Here is a 19,226-nt window from a genome sequence, read left to right as displayed (position 1 = left end):
GAGGTCTGGAAAAGAAGGCCATAGCATTTAGGTGGAAACCCAATTACCATATGCAAACTAACTTCCTTCTTTCTTAACAACTATAAAAAGATCTTTCACTTTCTAAATTTGGACATTTTGTTATGGCACTAGCTAGTAAAATCTTTCTTTCTGCAGTCTGAACTAGTTTTGCCTTGTTTGTTTGTGAACTAAGTGACCAAAAAGTTGTTTAATAAACATTCCAAGAGCATGATAATGTCAACAGTATCTGCTTGTGTCATTGTACAGAGATGATTACTTCACAACTACCCTAGGACATTTTAAAGGTGAATTGAAAGACTACTCTCTCCTTCCCCCCCCCTCCCCCCCAGCTTCAAAACCAGCATTTAAGGTTTAGTTAACCTTAAAGAGATGTCACAAATGCTGAAGTGCAGTTTATCCTAGAAAAGCTTTGCCAGCACAAGTATGTTGGCAAACTTTTATCCCGATCGTGGTGACAAAAGCAGGTACGGAGCTGCATTCAATAAGGTATTTTAGGTAGTGAAGTCTTTAGTGGTAGTAAAATACTAAACTGTGAGGTCTGTTCTTAAGATGTAAACAAATTATCAAATAAGTGACTTCATGTTCTTAAGAAGTTTTTGTATTTCATGAAAACAAGACATCAGTTGCAGATAAAATTAAAAAGGGGAGTGTGGTGGGGAAATACGATAGGAACAGCTGTGGCAAAATATGGCCCATGGGTTGGATCTGGCCCACTAGCTGATTAGATCCAGCCCGTGAGCAGGTGCCTGCCAGTTGATTGGATCTGGCCTGCAGTTGCTCCCACAGTGCTCCACATGGGGCCAAGCCTTGCCTGCTCCCACCCAGGGCAGCCTGTGGCCACTAGCCCTGTGACCAGCCAGAGTGTACAGTTTCCCGGCAGGGCTGCTCCCAATGCAACTGCATCTGCCCAGGTACTACTTGGCTTCTTCTGCCTCCAGCGGCTTCTCTTTCTGCCCCTCCTGTGTTGGTCCAGGTTGTGGGGGGGGGAGTAGAAGAGGAGGAGCTGCAGCTTGGTGGCTTCTGCCCCAGGTCATGGGGTCCCAGCTTCAGTTCCCGGGCTTCTTTCTACCTTTTCTGTCTGTCCATTGGGCAATGGAGTTCATCCAGAATACTACTGTAGCATTTGCTTAGCTTGTCTCTGGGATTGTCATCACTCAGTCTCTGTTGTACCAAGCCTCAGCCACTTGCCTGTTTCCATGGTTCTCATGCCTTATTGCCAATTTATTGATGGCATCTAATTCATAATTGAGATATTTATTCTGCTTCTGATTGGCCAGCACTGGCATCAGCCATTCTCCCTATATTCTCCATATTCAGCTTTCAAGTAAGAACTTTTTATGTTTTGTCCCTTAGATTGGGAGCTCTCCCAAAGCTGCCATATTGTCTTCACTGCTGTACAGTAAAGTGTTCAGACCGCTGAGGTCCCTGTATTTTTCATGCTGTCTAGTATATCTCATGATTTCCTTGTTTATGGAAGGCAAAGATGTTCAGCCAGAGCAAGGAATATGAAACTTACTGAAAGTAGAAGGCCTTTTAAGCCTTGCTTGTACATTAAAGTAAGAAAATGAAACACAGCCCTAGCTTTCCTCCCTGGCAAATTACCCTGGTAAAGTATTGGAGGTGTGTGCATATATGTACATTTCCTCTTAACTCCTGACTAGTCCGTTCTCCCATTATATCTTGTTCATATCACTGGAAGTAGTCTCAGAATCTTATGAAACAGCCACATTTAACATTTTTCCCACAACCTGTAAGTGACAATGCATCCAAGAGGATTTTAGCAAGCTGGCTCAAGGGCAAAATAAAATTCCATCAAAATACAGTTTGAAAGTGTGGTTATAATGGATCACTGGCTTAATTTAATAGGTTGCAGAAATAGAGATTCAGGAGGAAGGAATTTGCTTTCAGGCATAGCTTTACTCTGAAGTCTAGTTCATAGTCTTGCCCATGCCCACTGTAGACATTTCAGAACAATATCTGACTTAGTAATTGTCCTAACGGGAACATGGAAGTTAGTTCATTTTAGACAGACACTGGGCTGGGGTGGTTTAGTCAGAGAAGAAATGTTCTTGAGTAGGGGGCTGCGCTAGATGATCTTGGGAAGTCTCTTCCAGCCCTAATGACTTTCTAGGAAGCCACAAAGAGAGTTAAGAGCTCCAGGAGATGAGTGTTTGGAGAAGATAGGGTGGGCTGCTGTGCTGAGAAGTCCAGAGCACAAGTTACCCCTCCTAGCATCCAGAAAGGGTAGAGGCTTTTGTTTTGTGTTTTTGCTGTGGATTCAAGACCTGTTTTGTGAATAGAACTGACCTGAGAAACTTAGAAGGGAGCTGACTTGGCTATCTAAGGCAGTAGGGTCAGCAACCCACTTCCAGGTTGTTTACCTGTATTGTTTCTCCTTCCCTCTTCACATATCCACAGTTAGGTTCAGTAGAACCATAGAAAACATAGCTCCTCCCACAAGAATAAGGACGTGAAGGACATTGCAAACAAGGGTTAAGTGGTCCACAGTTTCTTCAGCTAGTACTATACAATGCAATGACTACTTCCACAGCCCAAAACCATGGTACCCATTTGCGTCTGGGATGATTGGTGGGAGCCTTTTAAGTACAAACTCAAAACGGGCACAGGCTTAAAAACTGGTTCCAAAGCAGTTTATGATCAGGAATATATTCTAAATGAAGTGCTTTAATACTATTTTTGCTCCAAACTTTTAAGTGGCATTCCAGTGCCACCTTGAAATGTGCACCTGTTTCTGATGATAGACTGCTCTGAAGTAGAAAACTACATTTAACTTGGTCACACACTAATAAAATTCTTAATTCATTTGTCAACAGTACTTAAAAACACATTAAACAATTCATTCCAGAAACACTGTTGAATTTCATGTGGTTGAACCGGATGAGGCTTCAGAAAACAAAAAGCTGTGCTTTTGAGTCAACAAAACTAGAACAGTACCTATTATAAAGCTCTAAAATGACATTCTCTGGTCATAATAGCAACTCCCATGCAGATTTTTACTTCATTCTCCCTTTTGTCATTACACAATATTTTTACCTTGAATTTCCATATATATTTTTGTCTCACAGGGACTGTCTAAAGACACTATTTAGTCAAGTTAGAAAAACAGTTTATTTGAGTCAAAATGGAATCGTCAGACTTTTAAAGAATTATTTGGAATGCTGTCCCATCTGCAGGGGCCTGAAAGTTATTTTTTGTGCACATATAAAACCTGTACCCCATTGTATGTTTTGGATAATTATATGGCTTGCTTTGGGATTATTTGTCTGTGAACACTGGAACTAAAGACCTTCAGAAGTTAGATATGAACTTGAGCTGCTTGTGTGATGTGGGCGGGCTACGCTAGCCATGTTGTGGGTATTCCAGGGAACCCCTGCAGCAAGTGGCTCATGTGACAAGTTTCTTGCAGCCCCTGGCTGCTCAGAAGTTAGATAGGCCTGTTGTCAGACAGTTTAAAATACAAATAAATCACTGTGTGAAATTTAGCGCAACATATGTGCACACTGAGGAACTCAAGATCAAGATCTAATATAGGCCCCCACTCTTTTTTTTTTTTTTTTTTTTTCTTTTGGAACAAGGTAGTTGGGGTTGAAGAGGTAATATCAGTGTCTTGGAGCAGACTTGGAGCTTATGATAATGCTGCAGATGTTAGTGCTAACTAACTGCCTCTGTGGTCTCTTAGAAACAGTCATTGGAGGAAGGATATGATTTCTATTGTGAGGAGCCTAGTATAGGGTGGGGAATAGTAGGTCTTGTAGGTGGGGTGCTGGACACATGCAAACTTATGGTTCACCACCTTTCTTACCTCAAATCATTTCCAAGTCTGAAGCTTCTCTTCATGAGTTGTAGCACTTAGAAGTGGGGTTTTGGATCCATAGAAATTCAGTTACTACAGATAGGCTTGAAATGGAAATGGGGCTGCATGACAACTGGAAGTTTGATTGCAAATGTGCAAGTGTTTGCATCTCTCTTCCAGCACCCCAAAATTAAGCACTACTGATTAAAACCCTGGTGACCTAGGTTCAGCAATTTAGTGAAAATCCTGGTTTCTGCAGTTTAAACAAATTGCTATTTCCTTTGGAACTATTATATATTTACTGGGGGGAGGTTGAGGACTATAAAATTAAAGTATTAACTATGGCAGAGGTCAGTAACCATGTAGGAGTGGCAGGCCAAAATAACACAGTTTAGTCTGAATACAGGCTGCTGCTGTTGATTTCCCGCAGCTGCCAAATTGCTGCCAATATGTTTGTAATCTGGCTGCTGCTTCCCCCATTTCTGAATTGTAGCCAACTTCTGAGCCACACAGGCTGGATGAAATCACTTGAAGGGTTGGTTCTGCTTCATGGGCCATAATTTCAGGACCACTGAATTCTGGTATAAACCATGTAGCACTTCAGACATGGGTTGTTCTGACTTGGCATTAAGGGCTATATGTTGGGGTTGCTCCAAGCTTTTATATCCTTGAGAGGAAGCATGCAAGGTATTCGCTTCCTAGAACAGCAGTGGGCAACCTTATCAGGCTGTGGGCTGGAATGATCCAGCTCGGATCAGAGGCAAACAGGTGGGTCCTAGGATTTGATTGCTACTGCTGCTTTTGTCTGCTGTGTCATAGGGGGAAACACCCATTACCATCGTTTCTTTGCTACAGCCAGGGAGGAAGGGGGCCAGCACTGAAGCTTCTTATCCATGGGCCCGATCCAGTGACTTCACAGGTTGTATTCGGTCCACAGGTTGTCAAACCCTGCCTTAGAAGAGGACGTTTACTACTACAAGGGGCACACAAGCACATCACCGGGATTAAGCTACAAGTGGATTTGGGGAAGAAGTCTCTTATTTATTTTGAAATAATTGGTTACTACTGTATTTTCTTTGAAGTAGACCTGACCTCTTGCCAAATTCTGGAAATGCCTTTGCTGTTCTAGTTTTGCCTCAGTAAACTATTTCTACATGCATTCTTAACATTTTTTAAATATTTTTTCCAGCGTATTACACTTTTTCTAAAAGCACTTCTGAAATATTACATCTCATTCTCAGCAGAGTGATGCAGGCAATGTTCTGCACCCTTCTGTCCCCTCTAAGAAATTTTCATGTTGTATTTCCAATTCTCTGAGCTATTTTGCAGGATTCTTATTCCTATGCCTCCACTTTCTTACATGAATAGGCTGAATCCTGGACTTACTGGCTTTCAAGGAGTAAGGTTACCACACTGGAGGGTGGCTCATGGCCATGGGGTTGGCTTTTGCTCCAGTCTTAAGTTACCCAACAAATGTTGTAGTCCATTGCTAATAAAGCAGTAGAGGTTCCCTAAAAGAAGGCATTTGGCATGAAAATGTTTGGAGGCAGGGGAAGGGCCTCAATATTTATTCTTCTTTGTAAATTTAATATGGGGCATTAATAGATCAAAGCAAGCATGATTATGGTTTGTGATTTTTTTTTTTTTCCTCTTTAAATTAGCATGAGAAGGGAATCATTCTAGATAATTATACTCGCTTTTCAGTCTCTGCTGATTTGGATTTGTGGGCAGCTATGTACAGGAAGGTGTTTTTGGGCTGTAGAACTGCTGTTATTCTTCCCTCATTCCGTGGAGGTCTTGGCCAGTCTGTAGGCCTTTTAGGACTAGGAGGTTTCCTTGGGTTGAATAAGTAGATGTGTGAAGCCATCTGTGACCTGTCATCCCTGGGTAGTAGATTTTTGGTCCAAGTGCCAGAGTGAATGGGAAGGGTGGGCATGTGCTGTCTTGTGGGATACTTGGAGGGCCACCCTGGCCACTCGTCCTAAGAGACTGTAGTGTCACAAATGTGCAGACATCCTTTGAGATGTCCTGGAATAAAACAGTACTGTTTTCCTCCTGGTCAGTTGTTTTTTTGTGGGGTTTTTTTGGCTGTTTTTGTCATGGATTAGGGTCTGTGTATGTCTTTGCACTTATATTTGTTGTAGGTTAAAAACATTTATCCTGTGACAATCTACTTCTATCCACTCCCGTATTCTAATGGTTCTCTTAACACTCCAGCCTCTCCCTTTCATTTCAGTTGTTGGCTTCCTCAAATTCTGTACTTTCTATGTAACTATTCCTGCATGATTTCACTTAATCTTTCTCTTAAGGCTGTCTTGATTCCCAAGTTTTTATTTCCTTTATTCTCTCCAATTTAATCTTCATAATTTTTTCTAAAGGTTAAGTTAGTTGAAAAGAAACAGTTGCAGCTTGAATCAAATTGGCATGCAGTCCCTACCTAGTCTTTACATACATTTAAACTGCTATCTAATTTGAGATAGTCGCTTAATTCAAGGTAAAAAAAAATCTGTTGGAGACAAGTCCTGGCTTCAATACTGTAGACATAGCAGGTCTGAAACATTGGCAATAGACAGGTGTTCATTGCTACTATGGGTAGAAATTTTTTCCTGAGAGAGATACTTCACCTTGGTCTGGGGAAGATGTGTGGAGCAGCTGCTGTTTCACTCTAGTCTGGGAGGAGCTGGGCAGTGAGGAAATGTTCCCTGTACACCCCCCCCAGACTGGAATCACCTGGGGATCCTTTCCACACTTTCACCCCTCCCCAAGACCAGGAGTCCAGCAGTACCTGCTCCCTGCACCTTTCTAGACTGAAGTGACCCCAGCCTGGGGAGGGTAAGGAGAACATCTTTCTCCCAGGATCAGCACGTTTCCTGCAGAGAAACTGTACACTTCCAGTTTCTAGCAGGAGAGTGGAATATGATGCCTGTCCATACCTTTTGTCTCATGCCTTTTATAATTAAATCCTACTCCATTTTCCTTCTGTATCTTGCCTGTCACAGATGCTTGCAAGTACTTTGTTCATTTTTGCTTTTTCTCTGTTTCAGAATTCCTTTTTAATTCTTCACCATCCTCATGGATCCATCGTCTTGATGGAAACTTGGTTCGTGTCCTGGTCACAGCAGGCATGCATTCTTGCTCTGTACATCCCATTTCTTCTTATTCCAGCATCTCGTTTTTCTGTAACAATTCACACTCAGTAGAACTGAGAGTGCATTTATCCAGCTGGTTTACAACCTCCTCCTAGTTTGTATTGGGTTGCTGAATTAAGGATGAGCCCTTTGAGATGCAGCAAGGGACATAAAAGGCAATGAAAAGGTATTCTTCGGGTATCTCAAAAGTAAGAGGAAGACCAGAAATTCCATAGGTCCCTTTATGGAATGAGGAAGGCAATCTGGTCACGGACAATGCAAAGAAATCTGAAGTATTTAAGGCCATTTTTGCTTCAGACTTCACAAACAGGATTAGTTACCAGCTGATTAATGTAGCTGGCAGCAGAGATAGGGAAGGAGACAAACAGCTGAGAATATTAGTTTACACCCTGAAGTCTGTGGACCCTTGGGGATCTGCTGACTATGCCCAAGGGGTCTGTGACAGATAACTGATCAAAAGTTTGCGAATACCCACACTTAAAATTCAGAGTAGTCCACACCTCCATTTGATATTTTTACGGGCCCAGGGGTGACGTGTAGGGGGTGCATGTGGATGAACATGCACTCCCTGAGCGTGGCAGTATACCCCCTGCAAAAAGGTGCTGCCGATGCTGTCAGCAGTGCCTGCAGGTGGTCTCCACTTGCCACCCCGCTGCTGGTGGTGCCGGCGTCGTCTGCAGGTAGTCCACAATTGCCTCAGGCCACTGCCGCTGCGAGCGGCGCTTGCAGGTGGTTGCTGGCCCCGGTTGGCACTCATCACCACCCGCCCCCGCCACTGCTGACAGTGCTGGCAGCATCTGCAGGAGCTCCCCACTCACTGCTGCTGGGCTCCCTGCCTCTGTCCTGATGCTACTGCCAGCACAGCTGTGCACCCCAGCCACTGGGGGTACGCACCGTTCATGTACAGGTCTGCAAATAGGAAAAAAAAGGTTGAAAACCACTAGTCTAGAATAATGGTAGAACAAGTTAGGGGTTACTAGGAGAAGCTAGATGCTTTCAAGTTTGCAGGGTCAGATGGAATGCACCAGAGGGTACTGAAGTAATTGGTTGAGGTAATTTTGCAGCTGCTGGGTATCCTTTGTGAGAATTTGTGGAGGTTTTATGGGATTCTGGATGACTGGAAAAAGGCAACTATAGTGCCCATCTTTGAGAAAGGGAAGAAGGAAGATCTGGGGAACTACAGACCAGTTAGCCTGACCTCTGTACCTGGAAAAGTTAGTAGAATTGTGAACATTTTGAAGAACAGGGCTGGTACTCAGAATGACCTGGATAAACTGGAGAAATGGTCCACAGTCAATCAGATGAAATTTAGCAAGGACAAGTACTTCATTTGGGATGAAATGCATGCACAAATACAGATTGGGGAATGATTGGGTTGGTTGCAATACTGGAGAGAAGGACCTGGGGGTTATGCTGGAGCATAAGCTGAATATGAGCTAACTGTGTGCTCTTGTTGCAAAAAGAGCCAACAGCTGGGATCATCTAGACCCAGCACTCTTTCCTGCTTATGCAGGGGGTCAGACTCGATGATCTATTGAGGTCCCTTCCGACCCTAACATCTATGAATCTATGAATCTAAGCTACTGGGTTGTATTGACAGATGTGTCATTTGTAAATCAAGCGAAGTGATTCTTCTTCTCTAATCAGCACTGGTGAGGCTTCACCTGGAATACAGTGTCCAGTTTTGGGTCTCACACTTGAAAAAGGACATGGACAGTTTGGAAAGAATCCAGCGCAGGGTAACAAAAATGATAAGGGGCTTTGAAGGCAAGATATATGAAGGAAGGCTGAAAGAACTAGGGTTATTTAGTCTGAGGAAGAGGAGACTAAGCAGGCATTTGATAACATTCTTCAAGTACTTGAAGGGAGATTATCAGGAAGCCGCGTTTTCCATTTGCCATGGAAGGACGTGGACTTTCTCCTTTAAAGGAGAAGGACAGGAAACTGTGGGTTTCTTCTTGTAGGCTGATGGGGAATTGTAGGTCGGGAGTGAGGGGCACTGGCAGGGTTGGGGTGGCTGTGGCTTGGGATTGAGGGGCAATGGTATGGGCAGGGACAGTGCACTGGCATATCAGGTCTGCTCAGTGCCAGAAAGCAGCAGAGGGGGACAGCTGCAGTTGGGCCTATGTCCGGGTGAGTGAAGGGGGCAGGAGGAGCTCCAATTTTTCCATGATAAAAAAACCTGAAGTCAAATGCCAAAATATATAGGTGTTTAGAATTTATGACAATGATTGAGGCCCTGGTAGGCTTTAAAACTAAATATGTCAAGAAAATATTGTGTTCAGCTGATACCTATATGTAGATCTCTCTAGCTCTTGCTCTCACTCTCTCTCCATAGTGATATTTTATTTTAATTATGGAAAAGCAGTTTTGACATTTTTTAATTGGAGAATTTTGGGGGTTATCGGAGAACATGCAACTTTTTTTAAGTGTAGAAAGCCAGGATCCTTGTTGATTATATTGTAGAGGATGGAGATGGGCTTTTCTCTGTGGCTGTAGGGGACAAGACAAAGAGCAATGGCCTCAAGCTGTAGCCCAGAAAATTTAGAGTGGGAGTTAGGAGGAACTTCTTAACTGCAAGAGTCGCCAAGCATTGGAACAGGCTATCTAGGGGAAAATGTGCAATCTCCAGGCTTGAAACTTTTCTAAAGTGGGTCCGACAGACATTTGGCTGGGATGGTTTAGTTAGGCATGATCCTGTCTTGAGCAGAGGACTAGACTAGATTAGTGGTTCTCAAACATTTTTTTCATGGTCCACTTGAAAATTGCTGAGGGTCTCAGTGGACCACTTAAACTTTTTTTTTTGTGTTCTACAAATCAAAGCACACAACTCATATGTTAATATCAGTAGTCTTACCTTACAAGTACAGATACTCTCAATTGTTCAGCAACCTTTCTGCGGACCACCTGAATGGAGCTCACAGACCAGTGGTGGTCTCTGGACCACAGTTTGAGAACCTCTGGACTACACATTCTTGTGAGGACCTTCCCATCCCTACTTTCCTATGATCCTTGTTGCAGCTTTTACTTCAAAGAGTATTGCTTCCTCACTCAGCTGGAGCTCCTCGTTAAAATAAAAGCCAGCACCATGGGCAACTGGTGCTTCCCGAGTCTGCGGGGGCGCCAGCAGGGCATGACCAGGGGGGTGGTCCCCCAGTGGCCAGCCAGCAGCGGAGCCAAATTCAGGGGGGGCACGAGCGCTCTCTGTGCTCCCCTTCCAGCTGGAGCGCTTGTTGTCGGGGTGGGGGGTATCAGTGCTCTCAGGGGGTGCATGTGCCCCCCTATGTGTCTCCTATGGCCAGCACAATCAGCTGGTGCACTTAAGCTGTTCTGCCTAATGGTTAACTGCAGCTCTGCATACTCCTGGGTTTCTTTTCAAATCCTCATCTTTTTAGGGAGGAAGCTACTCTGCAAAATACCAAGGTTTTTCTGTGGTATCTTTCTCTGACGTCTTTGTTCCTTTCCTTCACCTATATTAAAACAAACCTTCATTTTAAAGGGGTTTTGGTTGTAGCCGTCTTGGTCTAAGGCCATCGACAGGCAGGCTTCTTTGGGTAGATGTGATATCACATCTACCCAAAGAAACGTTGCCTTCCTTTTAAAGGCTTTTCACATCTCCTTCTCTGCTTGTTTTTCTGCGTCCTCATTTCTAGTTGGTCCCTCAGTTTGTGTTTGTTCTGCAACCTTTTCCTTTTTTATTTTTTTTAACAAAGAAAAAAATACCCTCCTAAAAATTGTCATATGTTGCTTTCAGTGTTCTCCTGCTTATGTCTTGACTGTTCTAAATTGAGTTCTGCTTCTATGTTAGAATAAGCTCCTTGGGCCAGAGATACTCTCATGGTCACTATGATGATTGTAAGTCTATATAAATGACGATGAATCAAGGATAGCCTCTTTAGAGCTAGATCTTAATGGGGATACCTAAACTATCCTGCTCGTTTGTAATAGACTCACCACTGAATTCTGAAGTAACTTTAGGTTTGATGTAACTCATTCTGTTTTTCTTTTTGTAGGTTTATGCATCAGGATGTGATATTGTGGTACTGGGGACTGATTTTGAAAGATTACAAATAATCCCTGGAGCAAAACATGGAAATATTCAAGTGGGATGTGTGGACTGTTCTATGCAACAAGGCAAGGTATGTATTCTGCTACTAATGTTCAGACCGTAATGAGTTAATTTTCTAGAGATACTATGATGTTCAAGGAGTAGGGAAGCTCTCAGTTTAAGACAAGTGACTAGTGTACAGGTCAGTGGATTAATTAAAGATAATGCATATAGTCCAGGGGTTGTCAACTGGGGAGTATGTGAGAAGGCCCTAGGGGGTACAGGCAGGTAGGGGCAGAGTGCCCACGCACCATCCTGTGCAGGCACTGCCCGCCCCGCTGGACACAGGTGGCAGGGGAAGGTTGCCTGCTCTGCGTTCAGCCACGTGCCACCCCTCTCCCTGCTCTGCTACCAGGGGTACACTGCTTTGCGTCCAGCTACTGGGGGTGCACTGACCCAAAAAGATTGAAAACCCCTGATATAATCTATACATATAAAATTTAACTTGGTTCAGTGTAGGCAGCACAGCAAATGTACCTCTCAGTGGAGGGATTGGGACTTTGCTGATGAGTTCAGGGAAGTTGTATAAAACTCGTTACTTCAGATGAGGGACAGAAGTGTTTGTGAGAGAATTTTGCAAGCTATTGAATGATATTGGAAGTACTGGGAAAGGAATAGTATAGTCTGATTTTTAAGTTAGGAAGTGACTAGGATGTTTTGGCACACCAACAATATGCACATATGTATTTTTGGCTTAGAGTAGATTGGTTAAAGTAGAGATTGCTTATTACTTAAATTAAAAATAGAATATAAGTTCTCATAAACCAGGAAGTTAATACGTGACTATTTACTACTTCTTGCCTTCACCTTGTTTCTGTCTTTTCTTTTTTGCTTTTTGCCTGTTTAGTTTCACCCCCAAGTGATTACTAAAAAGCTGTTCAGGGAAAAGACAATGACTTGCTTGTTTGTACAGAATCTGGCACAAGCAGGCCCTAATACTGTGGGGCCTAGAAGTGCAAACACACCAAAAACAAACTTTGTATAAAATAGGAAAAAAAGTATTCCTAACGTTCTTCTTGGCTTGATCTTGCCACAAAACAAAACAAATTCTTTGGCTCAAACATTCTGAATTTATTCAGATATATAAAGAGCAGCTAAACCAACCTGCAAATCAACTACATGGCAGTTGAGTGCTAAGTTGTAGTAATTGCTCATTATCTGAAACTGAAGAATTTTTTTTTTTTTTTATCAGTAACAGGTCAGACTTGGGCAGTTCAACAAATCTACTACTGCCTCATGACTAGAAGGTAATCGGTTAAACAGTGAGGGTCATATAGAAGAATAATTGGACAGATAGTTGAGACGGAGTGAAAGAGGGAGCTCTTTGACAGCCCTTTATGTACCTATGTTGGGGTTTCCGAAGTCGCTTCTATGTTGGCCTGTCTTGGGTGCAGAATAATAAATTTCATGAAAGAAGAGAATTAGGGGTCATAAGTGTCATAAAGAAGAGAACTGTGTCATAAAGAAGAGAACTAGGGGTGCACCGATAAAGATTTTCTTGGCTGATACCGGTAGCCGATTATTAACCAGCCGTATCAGCTGATACCTACCCAATAGCTGATTTACAGCAATGCAGCCTAGCAGCTTAGAGAGCAGTGCCCTGCAGGTAAGTCTCTGGTGTGGGGATGGGGTATGGAGGAGGGAAGGGGCATGGGGATGCAGATCAAGGCTCCATGATGAGGGAGGGAGCGGGGCATGCGAAGGCACTGCCCAGCCAGGGTGGTGAATGGGACCCTGGGGCCGGGAGTGGGATGGAACCATGGGCGGCTTGTCCAAGGGGAGTAGGGAGGGTGTGGCTCCCTGCCACTGCAGACACCCCCGTGGGGGGGCATGTGCCCCTTCCTCCTGCCCCCTGGGATTTCTGCACATGTTGGAGGCGGGCTGCCCACTGTGGGCTTGGGGATAGGGGCAGTGCCAGCCTTTTCCCAGTGCGGGGCTGGGCCACGGCTAGGCTCGGAGTTGGGGGGGCCTCAGTGGCATGGGGTGGGTGGCAGTGAGTGGAGCGGTGCTGAGAGGGGGGGCTAGGGTGAATTTTGGGGTAGATATAGCCCTCCCTCCCCAAGTCTCCCGTTCCAGCGCTGGCCCTCCTTGGGATCCTCTGCTCTGCTGCCTTTCCCTCAGGAGCCCTGTGCTGGCCACACATCCCCTGCCTGCTGCCCTGCAGCACAGGGCTTGCAAGGGAAAGGCAATAGCTCAGAATGCCCTGAGCAGGGGCGGTGCTGGGGGCGGGATTTGGGGGGTTTGTAGCCACCACAAAAATCACCGTAAGCACTTCTCGCAGCACTGCTATTGCTGCCTACCTCACTCTTGCCTGCTCCAAGCCCAGCCCTGCCACCAGGAAGAGGCTGACACTGCTCCTGGTCTATGAGCCCACAGCAGGCAGCTTGCCTCTGCCCTGCACACAAATCCAGGGGGGCACATGCCCCCCATACCTCCCTTGGGGGTGTGCACAGTGGCAGGGAGCCGCCTCTTCTCCCCATCTCTGCCCACACCCCCTGGACAAGCTGCCTGCGGCTCTGTCCTGGTCTCAGCCCCAGGGTCCCATTCACTGCCCTGGCTGGGCAGCACCTGCCTGTGCTCCCGCCCCACTCCCTCCCTCACTATGGGGACCTTGATCTGCCCTCCACACACATCCCTTCCCTAGCCCATGCCCCTCCCCCCCCACAGACATACCTGCAGGACACTGCTCTCCAAGCTGCCTGGCTGCATGCATGTACATGTCATTTATCAGTGTCATTATCAGCTACACTGGTCAAAAAAAACCCGAAAGCCAATAATGTTAATTTTCCTTTTATTAGTGCCAGTCCGATGTGCAACCAATATATCGGTGCACCTCTAAAGAGTATGTGCATAATGTGAATATGCCATTCATGATTCTGTGACCACCACCCCCCTCATCTCCTCCTGTTGATCTCCACTAATGAAAGTGTGGACAAGGCCTTTGTAATTGACCGCAGTGCATCTGAGGAGCAATAGCATTAATGATTTTGTAGTGTCATGAGCATTATTGTCCTCCATTCTTCACCCCTTCAGATGTGGCCTGATGCTTTATTGGAAGACTGTAGCTAAACCAAAAATTTCTTAACTTGAACCCATGTAAAAAATTGTTGAAGAGAACATAACAGTAATCTAGGTTTTTACTACCTAATGTAATTTAAAAATTTTAGGAAATGCAGACTTAATATTTTGAAATTTTTTGAATTTTTATACATTTAAAAATGTAAATGAACAATTGAGGCATCTTTAACTCTGGTTCTGTATCAATGTTTTGCTCTGCTTTCATTCTTTGGTGTGATTTTGTAAAAGTTGCACACAGTTAAGGACCTGAAGTTTAGACTCCTACATTGTATGATATGATTGTGGATTTATTGAAGGGAACAGTAGATACAATTTTTATTTATTTATCAATAGCTCTGTTTTAAAAGCTCATAAGATTTTTTTTTCAGAGTAAGAGATGCTCTCTAGTGAAGTAGTGATGATACTACTGCCTTCATTTCTTCCATGTAGAACTCACGGAAATCTTAAATTTAGATTAGATCTTGTAATATTTATGAGCAACAAACGATTGTGTACATTTTGCACCTTATTAATTTCTGATACTTTTGTGAGTGCTAGGTAGATGGTCTAGGCCAGGGGTTGGCAACCCTTGGCATGCTTGCCAAATCATAGAATGCAAGGCCATTTTGCTTGGCATGCCACAGCTGGCCTAGGCTCTGGGCAGCTGCTGCTGGGCACGGAGTCCAGGCTGCTTGCAGCAAGTGGCCAGAAGGCTACAGTGCTGCTGCAAGCAGCCTGGGCCCTGCAGTGGGCAGCAGCTGTCCAGAGCCTGGGCCAGCTGTGGCAGACAGCCGGGAGGCTGCAAACAGTGGCACTGGGCTCTAGTGGTGGCAGCTGCACGCGTGCCTCGGTGCACACAGCTGGGAAGGGGCCTGGGGCAGCACAACATTTACCCTTCTCCCATACAGAGGTAGACTTGCCACATGTTGCATTGGAGCTGGTCAGCTGCAGGACAGCGTGGGAGCAATTCAACCTGGGATCCCCCCTGCAGGTGCTGTGTCCTGCCAGCTGCAGCTGCGGCGGAAGGACTGGCTGCCCTCAACAGCCTGCCTGGATGGGCTTAGGGCTATACCATCTCCATGCCTCAGGCTTGCAACTTCCTTTCATGAGCAGCCTGGGCTCCATGGCGGGCAGCAGGGGCCTGCCCAGAGCCTGGGCTGCTCAGGGCAGGCAGGGGTCCAGAGCCCTGGCCCAGCTAATGGCTGCCAGTGGCTGCATGCGCATGTCGGGGAGCACAGCAGGAAAGGGGCAGAGGATGTGCTGCCATGGCTAGGATTGGGCTCCTCGTTGCTCCCCTGCCATCTGCCCTGACACTGCAACATATTTAAAGTCCAAGTTGTGGTGTTTTTTAGCATTTGGCCCAAAAATGTTGCTGAGCTCTAGTCCAGGCCCAGAAGGTCTGTACATGTAAAGCTTTACTGACGCAGTAAATCAGTAGCATATGGAGTCTTCCTGAAGAATGTGGAATGGTGGGCTCTCCACATAGTATAACTCCAGTCAAGGTTAAATTCAATCCAAACTAGTTTCCAGATTTTTATTATTAATGTCTTCAGACTTTTTAATCTTTATTCTCCATTTCCTGGGTTTCTTATTGTTTTTTGATTTGTCATTTTGATCATTTCAGAAATCTTAAATTATGTATATAAAGTAAACTTTGGCTTTTTTATACTGATGTTAATATCATCTGGTCTGAATCAAAACTGTATAGTGATTTCTCAGCTCTGGTTTGAGGAGTCTTTAAATTGGAAATGGCTTTTAGTCATCCCTATTATGTACCAGTTGTACTGAGATTAGTTGTTGGTAAGAATGGAAGTCTTACTTTTGGATACCTGCTGATTGGTGAAAACATGGCGATGAAAGGAACATTAAGGGTTATCTTGTCAAAGTTGCTACACAGATGCTAGTTTTATTATTCATAAACCATCTCTGATACATGCCTAGCCAAACTCTTTAAAATTTCTGGTGAGAGAATCCACAAGTTCATAAGTAGTTTGGGCCATTTCCCTATTGTTCTTACAGTTAGGAACTTTTTTCTGAGCTTGATCTGTGTATATTTCAGAAGTTTGCTGGATGGAAACTGGAGCCTTGAACAGTGTAAAATATGGGGTCATAATGCCCTGAAACTTGATTTGGAAATGCAAAATATAACTTTTGAACAGCTATGTAAAGCAGTAACTTTCTGCTTTAAAGACAATAATGACTTAGCATTTGTTAATTTCCCTTATCTTCCTTTGGTGGCCAACTACATCTGTTATTGCTTTCTATTAAACTAGAATAATTTAGAGAACTGAAATGTAGCATTTGAACAAACGTTGTATCTTTCCCAGCTCAAGTTCCAAATTCTAAAGCCTAATTTGAAAAATGCCCTGATAGTTATAAGATGTTGCTGTTGCAAACTAGCATTTGTATTTATAAAACAGGAAGACATTAGAATATACTGATCATCAGTAGTTTTCTGTGATAATTCATAAAAGATTCTTACCTCATGATTAACAGATCCTGATTCACAGGATTATTCTTTGCATAAAAATAATGCATGCAAATTGCCTTATCACTCCAGTAAATTTGGAGATGCATAGTTAAAAAGTTGCTATATAAAAAGCAAAATATAGTAATGGTGCTCTTAGCTTTGATTTACAGAATTCAATAGAAGCAGTGGAGCACTAGATCACCAACTGAATCACTCAAGCAACTTTTAGGAGGTGTTTCTCTGTTTTGTTTTCTTAAGTCCCAGTTGCTGCAGTCACATTCAAATCTAACCTTCTTTGAAGAAAAAATTGTAATTGTCATGATTGTGAAGAAAAGCTTGAAAATATATTTCTGCTGCAATACCAATATTTTGCACCTATCAGTTGTCTGGTACATCTTACCTTCAAGTATGACAGATTTGAATCTCTCTGAATTTGGTATCAACTAGGGATGTGAATAGTTAAACATTTAAACATTGAATGGTTTGCATATTGATAAGGGGTAATACCTTACTGTTGTTTATCGTTTAGCACGGGGCGGGGAGCAGTCCAACAAGGAAGGGGGGTGTGGGAATGGAAGCAGTGTTGTGCCCTTGAAGGTGGCAAGGCAGACAGGAAGGAGGGCAAGAGAAGCAGGAAGGGGAACTAGTACCTAGTACATCAGGGAAGTGGTGGGGGAGTTGAAAGAGGCCCGATCCTTCTTGTGGCAGCATACCCCAGCCCCTTTCCTGCTGTCTGCACCTGCCACTGGCAGTGAGCTGGGTTGGGGCTCTGCAGACCAGAATGCAGCTGCTTGCAGCCTCCCACCTACCTGCCCCAGATGGCCCAAGCTTAGGCCCCTGCTGCCAGCCACAGAGTCCAGACTGCTCGTGGCAGGGGGAGGTTGCAATCAGCACTGAGAGAATGGCAGTGGCGTGCTTTTGAACTAAAGCACATTGAAGGCTTTTTAGTTCAAAAGCACACTGCCGCCATTTTCTGCATGCTGATGCGCATTTCACTGCTTATACAACTATATGCAGTGCAGCGCAATATGTGTCAGGTCGTGTGTGGAGCAGGCTCAGTTAATCAAGTCGGCTCCAAAGTAGCAGATCTCCAGTGTGTTGCAGGACCAAAAAGTATTTGTAAAGTTTTGCCAGCGTTTTTCATTGAGAGTTTTCCAGCATGTAGGGGGCTCTGTCATCTGACCTGCAGGCTTTTCCCCCAGGTCTGGATATTTAGTGGTGGGGAAGTGGTGGCAGTAATAATTGCCATGGTTTCCAGAGTACTTGTACTACACTGTTCAGGAAAACCCCAACATTTTTATAGTGCATGTTGAAAGAATCAGAGAAGCTATATTCTGTTGTTCAGGTAGATGGCCTCCATATGTTAGGTTGCGTCATTATTTGGATGGGACTTATATAGAATTTCTGGGCTTATGCTGGCTTAATCAACAAGAGTATACTGCACTATAGTAGCTTCACAACATTAGCAAATTGGCATCAATAAATACTTTGACTTAACTCCTTGCGCTCACCCCCTGATAAGACCACTTCTTGGAACCACTGTGGGTGATGTATGTGGGCTAACACTCAAAAAAGATTTCTTACCTGCATAGAAAATCACATTTTTAATCTACATATTTAATGCATATTTTACCCTTTGTTTCTGCTACCTTGTTCTCAAAATGTGGGCTCTTGGGGCATTGAAAAAAATCAGGATATGGTTGTGGCAATTCCATCCTTTATACCTTTTGGACACATGCATGTTCCATCCCAGTAGTCACTCCTGGCTAGAGAGTTCAGTTGAACTGCACTGGCAGTGTATGTAATACCAAGTGAAATATGCATTTACATATATATGTATATGTGATCTCAAAGAACAGTGGCTGCTTTACAGGTAAACAATCTCTTTACATTTACTTAGTCATTTTGACCAAATTGCTGTCATTATACAGTAATATTACTTTATATTCCTTGTGCTTTTTTGTATGCTTTGATAAGCAGTGCTTTAAAAACATGAAGTATTGTAGAAAAACAATTACCACCAAGCACCAGGATGCTAGTTTCTGTCTCATAAATATACATGGTCATCCTAACTCTAGAATTTGGTATACTTGAACACAGTGGCTGCTAGCCAGTTGGATGTATTTGCATAATCATTGGAAGATATATAATCTTGGTATAAACAGGAATGTCTTTAGTGATTAGCTTTGGCAATGTTGGATTTTTTTTTTCTCATTTTACCAAATACTGTCAGACTTGAAATTTCTTGTCAATTTTTGTGCGTCAAAAACTGCATTTTGGTCTTTGGCATGAATGTAGCCTTTACTTTTTTCTTGTTAGAAAAATAATCCTGTGCACTCTTCCTCACTGTTCTGCATATAGGGAAAGAAATTGCATATGAAAGGCATGTAAATTAATTAGGTCACAACTTTAACTCATCTGATTAAGCAATAACTTATTCTGTGCAAGTCATTATTCCTTCCTTTATAGTTTCCATCTAGTGGCGAGCTGTTGTCAGCCGTTCAACCTTTCTCAGCCCATTGCTAGGATCATGCCCTCACCTTTGCATCAAAGTTGAAGGGTGTTGCCTCCTTGGTGTACCATGTGTTGGGAGCTTCAGGCTCCTTC

General features: G+C 43.8%; 1 protein-coding gene across 2 annotated transcripts in view; it reads left to right on the top strand.

Annotated features, from left to right (window-relative positions):
• The window catches only part of DMXL1 (Dmx like 1), a 140,774-nt gene that overhangs the window by 8,837 nt on the left and 112,711 nt on the right, over window positions 1-19,226 (top strand). For both annotated transcript variants that reach the window (XM_059724916.1, XM_019478071.2), the window contains exon 2: window positions 10,998-11,123. In XM_059724916.1, coding sequence (XP_059580899.1) covers window positions 10,998-11,123 — 126 coding nt within the window. The remainder of the gene's footprint in view (window positions 1-10,997; window positions 11,124-19,226) is intronic.

The sequence above is a fragment of the Alligator mississippiensis genome, chromosome 3, assembly GCF_030867095.1.
Source record: "Alligator mississippiensis isolate rAllMis1 chromosome 3, rAllMis1, whole genome shotgun sequence".
NCBI lineage: Eukaryota > Metazoa > Chordata > Crocodylia > Alligatoridae > Alligator > Alligator mississippiensis.
This window is presented reverse-complemented; position numbering and strand designations above follow the sequence as displayed.